Source organism: Pollicipes pollicipes, unplaced genomic scaffold (genome assembly GCF_011947565.3).
Source record: "Pollicipes pollicipes isolate AB1234 unplaced genomic scaffold, Ppol_2.1 Scaffold_4881;HRSCAF=5763_pilon_pilon_pilon, whole genome shotgun sequence".
Classification (NCBI taxonomy): domain Eukaryota; kingdom Metazoa; phylum Arthropoda; class Thecostraca; order Pollicipedomorpha; family Pollicipedidae; genus Pollicipes; species Pollicipes pollicipes.
The window spans coordinates 25,479,369-25,489,049 of NW_023596576.1; the positions used below are offsets into that span (position 1 = coordinate 25,479,369).

The 9,681-nt window shown below is 61.7% G+C and overlaps 1 protein-coding gene across 1 annotated transcript; it reads right to left on the bottom strand.

Moving 5' to 3' along the window:
• Window positions 1-961: 961 nt before the first annotated feature.
• On the bottom strand, window positions 962-9,198 carry rb (adaptor related protein complex 3 subunit ruby; the record flags this gene model as incomplete). The annotated part of the gene is given in 13 exon segments (XM_037223275.1): window positions 962-1,163; window positions 1,523-1,661; window positions 1,844-2,072; window positions 2,454-2,642; window positions 3,562-3,704; window positions 5,021-5,255; window positions 5,626-5,741; window positions 6,316-6,519; window positions 7,133-7,388; window positions 7,703-7,832; window positions 8,234-8,324; window positions 8,599-8,741; window positions 9,074-9,198. Coding segments are annotated over 13 exon segments (2,163 nt in total), but the record flags the coding sequence as incomplete, so codon positions are not given.
• Window positions 9,199-9,681: the final 483 nt, after the last annotated feature.

A 9,681-nucleotide genomic window follows, 5' to 3' on the forward strand; every position in this document is an offset into this window, starting at 1 on the left:
CTGATCAGATTGGGGTCGTTTGACCAACACATTTGGGGCCCGAGTTTCTGCACACTTCAGAATTGCTGTTTTTCAGCCGTTGCATAACCTCTTCCCTTGCGCCGCCTCGGTTGTAAGTAGCTTGCCACCTGCCTCGTGCTGTGCGCACGCGCGTCCATGCGCGTGACGTGTGTCGCGGACTGGTGGCCCACACGGTCAGCTGAAGCGCTTCTGGCGTATGGCTTGCAGGCATGTCGCCCCTGCCACAATACCTCCAAGCTCTCGAGATGCATTGACTTAAGTCCTGAACTGATATCACAGAAACGAATAGATTGCATTGCTGCGGTGAGATTTGGTGGGCGCATTCAGTGTCTCATACGTATATTTCCCAGGCCAAGATACAACAAATATTAACAAGGCTTACCTTTATGCGGACGGTACAAGATGCATGCAATACGGGTTCGACTGAGGACAGATTCACAATTTCACATACGCGCAGCATCGCAGAAGTTTGAAAAAGCACACATAAACATAGAGCCTTATAAGTGGAGGCAAGTATGCAACCCACTCGCCGTCAACGCGGAGGCGAAGCAGACAGCTAGTAACATCCCAGAAAGATACCTGAAAGCGACGGACCCAGCAGCAGCGGGCCGAAGCCGTTTAACCGGAATTGGCTCCCTCAGCCACATGCAACGAGCGCGTTCCAGCTGCCCGATACGTAACATCGCCACTGAGATGCGGTCTGATAACATAGCCTGAATCCCGCGCCGGTCACCGACGCATCTCTCAGCAAGGGACCAGCGCCGGGCGCACCCGCGGTCCCGGAATGTCGCGCCCCGGGCCGCCGGCCGCACCCGCAGCCCTGGATTGTCGCGCCCCGGGCCGCCGGGCGCACCCGCGGTTCCGGAATGTCGCGCCCCGAGCCGCCGGGCGCACCCGCGGCCCTGAAATGTCGCGCCCCGGGCCGCCGGGCGCACCCGCGGCCCCAGAATGTCGCGCCCCGAGCCGCCGGGCGCGGCGTCTAGCTCAGCTGGTCCTTCACGTCCTTCAGCAGCATGTTGCCCACCACCATCTTCTCGCAGTTGACGGCGATGGCGATGGTGGCGCCCTCGGCGGCGTCGGCGGCTGGCAGCGTGACCGTGATCAGCACAAGAGAATCGGAGGAGAGCGTCTGGCCGGCGAACCTGGGGTGCGCAGAGGTCAAGGTCAGAGCCACGCCCCGACCGGCGGTCACCCGATCAGACATCCCCACCAAAACCCGCAACCTTGTTCAACGTTCTACAAAAATTGTAATATGAAGGCGGCGCAAGCTGCAGGGGTTTGTCTGGGTATAAAATCTGCTCCTGCTTGTTTGGAATGATACGAAAGCCTCGCGAGAGAATAGCTGCACCAGAAACGTCCCAGAGACATCTTCCCAGACAATTCAGCACAAACCGGCTGCATCGCACAGCCTGCGCTCACGTGGCAAGCTCGTGCCGGGACCGGACAGCCCTCTGCCGGACCCTCCCCGGCCCGACAGGTCACGGCAGTCCGGAGCGCCCACCTGAGTACGCCGGCGGTGTCGTCGGAGTCGACGCGGCCCACGTTGAGGGCCTGCTGGAGGCGGCGGTGCACGGCGGTCGGGTCTACGGCGCCGGCCGACACCACCGAGCCAGCCGCCTCGTTCATGCCGCGCAGCTGACCTGCGACGAATACGAGTGCTGCTGAGCAGAGGCGTCCGGCAGCGGACGAATGCCAGAGGCGCGGACCAGACAGAGCACAGGAGCAAAGGCATCCACCGAATGGTGAAGATAATATTCGATTATTTTGTAACGAAAGTAAACACTACGCTCATTGGCGTCACAACGCCTCCATTGGCGCTGACCTCGCCTCAGCCGGAACAGCTCGGCGGGCATGGTGACGGGGCGCAGCAGCTCGCCCATGGGCGCCGACAGGCTGACGGCCACGCAGCGGCCGCCGTAGCCGAGCACGTCGAACTTGGCCGGGTGCGTCGAGTCGTGGAAGTCGACGCCGAGCGTGGAGGAGACGGTGCCGCCCGGCGCCAGCACCGCGATCGGCGCGAACTCGTGCAGCGCCAGGCCGGGCGCCAATGTCTGCGGGGTCAGGCCAGGCCAGGTTAGGTCGGACAGCGGCTGGAGGTGCTTGGGCACGCGAGGTCAGCTCAGGCCAGGTCAGGCTGGGCGTCGGTCTAACTAGATGTCCGCGAACTGCAGGCAGAGCACACGCAAACTAGTGTCCGGTCCGTGACTGGCAAACCCGACCTAGGGACAGGGATGTCAACTTAGACCAAACCCGCTCACAGTGGCCACCCTGCTGGGACAGGCTTACTCAGATCATACCCGCATCACAAAACAACGGGAGCCGCGCGATAACAAATGTCACTGACCCATTCACACGCTACACGCTCGCTCGTCATCAGCGTGACAACGCGCGGCTCAGGGGTCCGAGCGGTGACAACAGCCCTCCTGACCCACCTTGTTCCCGACGCGAATGTCGCGCATCTCCTGCTGGGTGGTGTTGGTGAAAGTCAGCTCCACGGAGGTCATCTTGGCCGAGTAGAGGTGCGGCGCGCGCGTGAACCGGTACTTGATCTCCAGACCCGAGCCGGCCACGCGGCCCACCAGGTCACGGCACGTGGTCGGCACGTGGGCGGCAGAAACCACCTGTCCGTGCGACGTCAGGTCACGAGCGCGTCAGGCCGGTGGTGACGAACTGCGCCACAGTGTAATGTCGGCAGGCGTACGACCGACGCTGCGTGCGCACATTCGAAGTCAGCGTAGTTCAGGCATCAATAGAACACTTGTCTGGAAAAGCTAAGGAGGAATGCAATATACAATACTTGACTTTGGCATTCCAGACATGAGAAAGCCGACCTAGCACAGATGACTCAGCGCACATTGCCTGTATCCCAAACAGCCCCGACAGAACCGTGTGTGAGAACACATCACTACCATCGGACCCTAGTGCCGACCAAACCCGCGGCCACCGTCAGTCGGATTAGCAGCACAACATAAACACGGGCTCCCCGATTACTGGGAACACGCGGAAACGTTCGGTTCTGGAAAACCGTCGAACCGTCGCCTGACTTCAAGTCCACTCCAACCCATCACTCCAACTTCTTAGACGCCTGACGCGGGAGGGGGGGGGGGGGGGGGGGGTAGGTGGCCGGTCCAGACCGCAGTCTGACATCCAGATAAGGGGCGAGGGGTGACACCGGACATCAGGAGAGATATCGACTAGTCAATGATTAATCATCGACGAGATTATAGAGACGTAACCACGATGTTGGGTCGCCCTGTCCCGGCACAATCAACAGCCGGAGTTTGAGCTGCATGTCTGCAGCTGGCCGCTCTCTCCTGCACTTCAACGACACCGCTGGATGCCTTGTGGGGCTGTTTTGGCGTGCGTTAAACACGCACGCAAAATACGGTTCGATGCCAAATTATACAATGCTTACGAGGCCGGGGCGTATCTATCCAGCTCTCGCCCACACATCAGCAGCGGTGCTTATCTCGGCACGAGAGACGCCCCGCCCCCACGGACGCAGCGCACGGGACGGCCTCGGACGATCAACAGTCTCACCTCGATGGCGGGGGCGGGGGCGGCGGCGGCCGGGAGGGGCCCGGGCCCGGCCAGCGGGCTCAGGAAGCCGCCCAGCGACGGCGTCAGCAGCTCGGAGCCGACCGGCGCCGGCACTGCCCGGCACACGGAGCCACTCAGTCCGGCTCAGGTCAGGTCAGGTCAGGTCAGGCAAGGTCAGGCCAGACTAGGTCGATTGGACCGGATCAGGTCAGACTAGGTCAAACTCAGGACATGTCAGGTGACATATAAGACCAGATCTGCTCAGATCAACCCAGGCCGGACTACATCAGATCAGGTCAGAAAGAAGGTCAGATCGAACCGGATCAGGACGGATCAGATGGTATTTAGAACAAACAACAGAGCAAGGTCCAGGAGAGGTGTTGGCCCTCGGCGCGCCGCAAAATAGCACGTGCCGAGGGCCGATGACGAGAATTTCCGTAAACACCACACAGTTTGATGAAAGAAAAATGTATTTTAAATAACTGTATATAAAATATTCAGCTCACTTGCTTGCACAAGCATAAGACAGTATAATAGTGCTTTAAACAGCCTTGGGAAAGTGTGCATTGGTAGTTTCGAAAACACCGCAGCGCAAATGACAGCATGACCAACTCTCACTACTACATCCCCCCCCCCCCCCCCCCCCCCCAGGCCAATAACAGACAACATTATCCCCAAATCGAAACCTAGCACTCTCTTCGAGTGCTTCCCTCGACCCATCCGAAAGGCATCCAAACCATGACGGCTCTTGCTGTCCAGAGTCGCATGACAGACAAAAGCGGGCTGATGCGGTCCACACGGCACACGATCGCAAGCAAGACGTCTTTCTGCGGGATGCCACAACAGGTCACGGTGACCTAAGCGTGCGGTGGTGTGCAGACACTTCATGCAGCATGCTCCCACGGTCTGGCAGCCCAGCCAGTGGCGAATGTCACCCATGCCTTTGCTGACAGTTCGCGCACAAAAAAAACTAACAGATAGACTCGCTTTTTAAATTAATTCCAATTTACCAGGTTTTGAACTCACCGAGCCAAAAAAGCCCTGATGTGGGAAAATAATACCACAGCACTGCCTCGCCGGAGACTGCCGGCCACAAGCCGGACCAGCGTTGGCCCAAGCCAACACTGCCAGCCCGCCAGCAGTGGAAGCCCACGGTGGTGGCCACTTTAAAAAACCGTCGGCACACGCTATCCATGCAGTGCTGAGGGAGAGCGCCCGTGGACCGTCGCCTCACAGCAGCAGCCATCAGGCAAGCTCCACAAGGTGCTCACTCCTCCCAAAGCAGAACATTCGGCGATGCCCAACCAGCCCGAGCAGAGCACTGAACCAAACGCCTCCACTCGTCGCCCCTCCCGAGCCACACGCGAGCAGCGCTGCGCCCCCTACGACAGACACACACGCACAAGCCCGCACGTCCACAGGAAGCGGCGTCGGGGCGCGCCGAGCGGCTCCTACAGACCGGCATCCAGGTTCAACAGCAGGTCCACGCTGTTCTCGGCCACCGCCGGCGCCGGCGCCGGCGCCACAGGCTCGCCGGCCGGCTGCGGCGCAGCGCTGCTGTCGCTGTCCTCCGAGCCCGACTCGGAGCCGCTCGACGAGCCGTTCTCGCCGCTGTCCTCCTCGTCACTGGATGACGCCTGCGGCGGCCGCAGCGAGGACACACCGCGGCTCGGCGGCGGTGCCCGGCCCTTCGCCTGCCCAGCAGTACATACCTCCGTCCGTACAGAACGACCAGCGAAAGGATTCGGAGGACGCGTTCTCGCGGACACGCGCAACACACAGTGTCAGGGCTTGCTGAAGTGGCGCCGCAGGGTGCCCGCACAGACTGCAGCGACTGAAGATTTCGCAAGACAACGCGATGTCCAAGGGCTAGACTTTGGTGGGGTCGTGAGCGCCACGACAGCGTGATGATGATAATGATATCGGCTTTGGGGCGCGCCGACCGCTATGATCATACGGCGCCCAGCCACGACAGCCGTTCGCATGTCACGGAAGTCAGCGAAACATTCCCGTCTCCGCAAGCTGACACATAACGTGACGGTCAGCGGCGGACGAGAGCCGTACCTTGGCACGCGCCGGCCCGCCGCCCTCGGAGCTGGACTCTCCGCTGCTCTCCCCGTCCTCTCCGCTGCTCTCTCCGCTGCTGGACGAGCTGCTGTCGCTGTCAGAGTCGTCCGAATCTGACGGCAGCCACGGCATTGCGCTGATGTGGAGCTAAGCAAGCCGCGAGTCCCAGGAGCTGCGTTCACAGAGAGCGCTGGCAACGCCAGCAGTGAGGCCATGTCCCGCGCGTTAGTAGCGAGGGTAACGTTAGCTGCTGGCGCTGGAAACTCCCGAGGACAAGGTAATGAACGACATCAAAGACAAACTTTCTTTGTCGCCACACTTCTACGCACGCACGCACGCACACAGACACTTTTCTTCGTCGCCAATGCGCCCATCACAACCAACGCCATGACCTGGTCAGTGACTGCTCTGCCAGGCCGGAGCAAGATAATCTGACACTGGCCAAGCGGTGCGCGTTACACCTGATGTCATTGCCAAGACTTCCTGGGGAGGACATCGTCCATATGCATTGCAGTACGTTTGGAGTGCGTTCGCGCAATGTCACAACACACTCCTGATTCACATTTCAGGCAGTTTGCTGCTGCAAGTCGCACCAGCTGTCACACGAAACACGGCGTGACAAGCACCCTCCTGAGGCAGGGCGTCACCGCCAGCCAGCCTGGCCGGGGTCCCTCCGCGGCGCCTTACCGTCATCCGAGGACGTGTCGCTGTAGAAGCCGCGCTGTCGGGCCGGCAGCCGGGCCGGCTCGGGCGGCGGCTCGGGCAGCGGCACCACGCTGTTGCGCACGCTCGGGTCGGGCGCCTCCGCCGGGAAGTCGGGCAGGTCGCGGTAGCCGCTGGCGCGCGCGTTGATGTAGTGCGACAGCGAGCCCAGCTGGAACTGGTCGCGGTCTGCCGGCGGCGAGGACGGCGTCGGCACGCGGCCGCCGGCGGCCAGGACGGCGTCGGCACGCAGTCGGCGGCGGCGAGGACGGCGTCGACACGCGGCCGCCGACTGATCGGCTCGCCGCTGGTGGTCGTGGCAAGACCTCGCTCGAACACGTGGCTTACGGACACGGGCTTCCCTAGTGTACACACGTTTCGTTTTATGCTGTCCCACTCCGCGCACCAATTGCTCTACGGAAACCATGCTAGCTCGGTTGTAGCAAAATCCTGGTCAGGAGCGAACTGCTAAGGCAAAACGTCAGGCGTCACAGGCCACGTTCAGTCAACTGTGAAAAGATCAGTGGAGAAGTCTGAACTTGAGTGGTTCAAAATGGCTGTAAAATGTCAGAATAAGGCTCAAGTGTAACGTGTGCCTCTTGCCCCACTCGCACGAACGACAAACGAAATTCTGGGCACGGTTCCCATTCCATGACTACGAGTGCCGCCACATAGGAGACAAGAGCCAAACACGCCTGTTGACCCATCCAACAAGAGTAAACCGCCGTGGCTACCCCCCTCCCCTCCCCTCCCCCGCGCTGCCCAGCGCCACCTCGGCACAGAGAAGGCATCACATACTGACCCTTGAAGCTGCTCTCCAGACGAGGCGCCGGCTTGGTGGCCATGAAGATCCTGCGCGCGTACTTGCCGAGCCGACTGTTGGGCCCGTCCGCGGGGAACACCAGGTGTCGCATGAGGCGCACGCGGTCCCGCAGGTCGTAGCTGGGGTCGTAGCGCGCCAGGTTGTACACGTACTGGGTCAGCAGCTCCGTCTGTTCCGGGTTCGTCAGGCACAGCTTCGAAGCCAGGTTGACGATCTGCAGCTTCACGATGTCCTCCTGGCGGGCGAGAGGCGAAGGACGTGTTTGGAGGCGACAGCCGTGCGGCGGAGAGGAGCGGTAGACGGCTGGCTCCGAACACGGCGTTACCACGCCTCTGGACATACCACAACCGATGCCCGATTACGTACGATCTACGCCACGTGTTTCCGACTGCCCAATGACTGCACGGTTTCCATGTCGGCCACCTGAGCTGCTCGCGCCAGCTTTTTCTTCCTCGCTACCTAGGAAAAAATGCGCGTTTCCTTGTGTTAGGCCGTGAGGCGCGGTGCACCTCCGCCACGCGCCGCGCCTACGCCCCGCCCCGGACCCACCTCGTTGATGAAGGTCTGCGCCATCTTGCGCAGCACATCAGGCGCGATCTTGGGGATGCGGTCACAGTACTCGCCGATCAGCCAGAGGATGCTGGCGCGCGCCATTGGAATCTTGATGGTGTCGACCAGCCTAAAAGGCACGGGTAGGCGCGCTCACGGACCTGACGACTCTGACCGGGGCACCGCCGGGTCACCCGTCCGTCCGGCCACCGCTCACGGGCCTGACGACTCTGACCGGGGCACCGCCGGGTCACCCGTCCGTCCGGCCCACCGCGTACGTGCACATAAACCCACACACTGCCGGGAACGCTGCCGTCAAACGGCGTCATCTGCCAGACAGCGGAGTGACCTAGTGCGGCAAGCGCAGCGCGTCAAGGCTGTCAGCAACGCAAGTCACTGACAGCAGCTGGGCGAGACAACACATCATATCCGGCCTTCTCACTACCGAGACAACCGGGGACGACCAGTCTGGCCGACCACGGCAGGCCGCGCCCCGAGGCCCGCCTGTGCGCCGTCTGCCGTGACTCTCACCTGGCCATGTGACGGATAATCTCCCTGTGCTCGCCTGGCTGCGTCTGGAGCAACTTCTTGATCACCACCACACTCTCGGCCACCACCGACTCTGCCAGCAAACACCGGCGCCGGTTCAAAAGTGCCGCCGACGGCAGCACAACAGGGCACGCGCCCGTTAACCCCCGCCGACCGTTGTGGTTTAACGACTCCTCTCTGACACTGACGACTCTTTTACGACTGGCCGAACGAACGAATGACTGACTAAACCAACCCCTCTTCCGCGCTGATAATTGCCTCCCGGGGTCCGGGACGCGGACCACGTCCAAATGATCATATCACACGCGTCGGGAGCCCGGGGTGGCGGCCGGCAGCCGCCGCCGCACCGTCGCGGTTGGAGAGCAGCGCCACCAGGCCCTGCAGGCAGGTGTCGGTGACGTCGGCGATGTTGGAGGCGCAGCGGCCGATCGCCTGGATGGTGGCCGCCACGAACGTCTTGTCGTGGCTGGCGATGTACGTCTGGAACTCGCTGCGGCCAGAGGGGCGGGGCTGTCAGCGGAGGAGACTCCGGACGGCGGGTGACCCGACCCGGGGATTAGGGATGGCGGAGAGCCAGCACTGGGGAACCAGGGATGGTGGAGGACCCATCCCACGAGACTGCGGACGGCAGTGGACCAACGGCCATTGCACCTTTTTCAAATGTTTATTAAAAATCGGCTATCCGCAGCCTGAGAACAAAACACAACATGCAGAGTGAAGTATACAACCACACCAATAAGGTAAGCACGCCCCGGGCATTCAACATTGGCGTACATACAAACATCAGCGACCAGAGGGCCAGAAAGAAAAACTGCCACTGACCGGAGGACCACGGAGATGCTAGACTCGGTCGCCAAGTTGGTCAGAATTTCCAGCTTCAGTATCTTGATGTGGCTTGAGTCGCAAGAGCGTACGAAGAAACTCTTAAGATACGGCTCAAACATGCCCTGCAATTGCGGAGAAGAACGTTCGAAACCCACGACCATACACTGTAGGCACGCGCCAAGCAAGAAGCCCGCTGCAAGCGACCTTGACACAGGGGCATCACAAACGCCGCCTGGAAGCCCGCCACGCCATTGAGACCTCGGCCCAAAGCCTGCACCCAACATTGCGGCGGGGCTGGCTGAGCGTAGGCTGGCGCCTGCAGCCGGCAGGGAGCCGCCTGTCGTTTGCCCTGCCGGCCGCGGCAGCCCAGGCCGCGCCGGTACTCACCCGAGCCTGCGGGCGGCGCGGCGGCCGGGCATGGAACAGAGTGACGCGTTACACCGGCCGCACGTGCAAGCCGCGGCGCACGGCACGGTGCAGAACGACACAGCACGGCACGGCACGGCACGGCAGGCGGTCTCGCGTCTCGAGCACGGTGTGAAGCATAAGCGCGCCACGCACCAGGCGCGCCAGGTGCGTGGTGATCGGGACAAGCCGGGGTAGAA